The sequence below is a fragment of the Myotis brandtii genome, unplaced genomic scaffold, assembly GCF_000412655.1.
Source record: "Myotis brandtii unplaced genomic scaffold, ASM41265v1 scaffold334, whole genome shotgun sequence".
NCBI lineage: Eukaryota > Metazoa > Chordata > Mammalia > Chiroptera > Vespertilionidae > Myotis > Myotis brandtii.
This window is the reverse complement of record NW_005362885.1, coordinates 452,131-453,350: the sequence shown is the minus strand read 5'-3', so window position 1 is coordinate 453,350 and position 1,220 is coordinate 452,131. Positions and strand designations below refer to the sequence as shown.

The window sequence follows — 1,220 nt, the reverse complement described above, 5'->3', positions numbered from 1 at the left end:
CCCCCTCTCCCCCACTTCCCCTCTGACCCCTGGCTGAGGAGGCAGCTTGGGCTCCAGCTGGTCAGCCCCGTGAGGGGTAGGAAGAAACCTGGTTCTGCCCACCGGACAGGAGTCCTGCAAAGTGTCGCTCTAGGCCACTGTCTCTAGCTTGGGTGAGGGAGGTGGCAGGCTTCCAGGCCCAAGGGCACCAAGGACCAGGTGAGAATGTGGCTCCAGGCTGGCGCCCTGAGCCTCTGCCAGGAAAGGCTGCAGTGCCCTCCTGGTGCCCGGCACGGTGCTGGGCTGCGGGCACCATCTGGAGCTCCCAGGTACCTCTCCTGGGCCAGGGTTGGGGGGCGGCTTCCACTTTGAAGGGCCAGTGGTCCCCGGAGGCTGAGTCTGGACTCAGTTCAGAAAAGGGAACCCAACTCATGCGCTGGCTCCCCCGGGCCCTGGCTGGGTGTCCCCCACATTAGCTCCCTCCTTGCTTGGGGTCATCTGGGATCCAGGATCTGGTGAGGAGCAGAGGGGGCTAAGCTAAGTCCCCCCCTCCCACCCCTCCCGGGGCTTTGGAGTCTCCTCCCCTTCTCACTCCCCCTGGGCCTCTCTGGGTCCCCGCCAGTCTGACCTCCAGCCCAGCCCTGCCCGGCCGGTTGTCCCCCAAGTGCTCCAGGCACCACCCTCCAGGAGGCCCCCCTGAGGCCCCTGGGAGCCAGGGGAGCTCACGACTTGTGGGCTGCCCTGTCTGTGGTGGCGGCGGGGCTGCCTCCCCAGGGCTGTCCCCCCCCCCCACTGTGCTCATGTGGCCGCTGTCGCCCCCACACACACCTGCACACAGGGTCACATGGAAGGTTTATTGACAGACCTGCCTCCCACGGGGCAGGTGTGGGCGGGCTGGGGGCTGAGGGCTCAGGCAGGAGCAGGCTGTGGCAGGACTGGCCCAGCTGCTGGTTCCGAGTGGGCTGCAGGGAGCAGCCGCTGTGGGGCTGGTGGCCCGACCGTGGGTCACACAGAGGGCTGCCCAGCAGGGGTGCCAGCTCCCAGGCCTCTGGGTGGTCTGGTCTGGACCACAGACCGGGGAGGGCCGCGAGGGTGGGCAGGAGGGTCTAGGGGCTCCGCCGAGAGAGCCCTGTGGCTTCAGGGGCCGGCCAGCACCTGGGCCACAAAGAAGACCTTGTAGGTCTCCTTCACGTCGCCCCTGAGCTGCAGCAGGGCGGACGCCATGAGGGGGTGGGGGGGCT

The 1,220-nt window shown here is 68.3% G+C and overlaps 1 protein-coding gene across 1 annotated transcript in view; it reads right to left on the bottom strand.

Annotated features, from left to right (window-relative positions):
* Positions 1-1,116: 1,116 nt before the first annotated feature.
* The window catches only part of CFAP74 (cilia and flagella associated protein 74), a 38,931-nt gene continuing 38,827 nt past the window's right edge, over positions 1,117-1,220 (bottom strand). Inside the window, 1 exon segment of the mRNA XM_014543767.1 lies at positions 1,117-1,182. Within this exon segment, the coding sequence (XP_014399253.1) occupies positions 1,117-1,182 (66 nt within the window).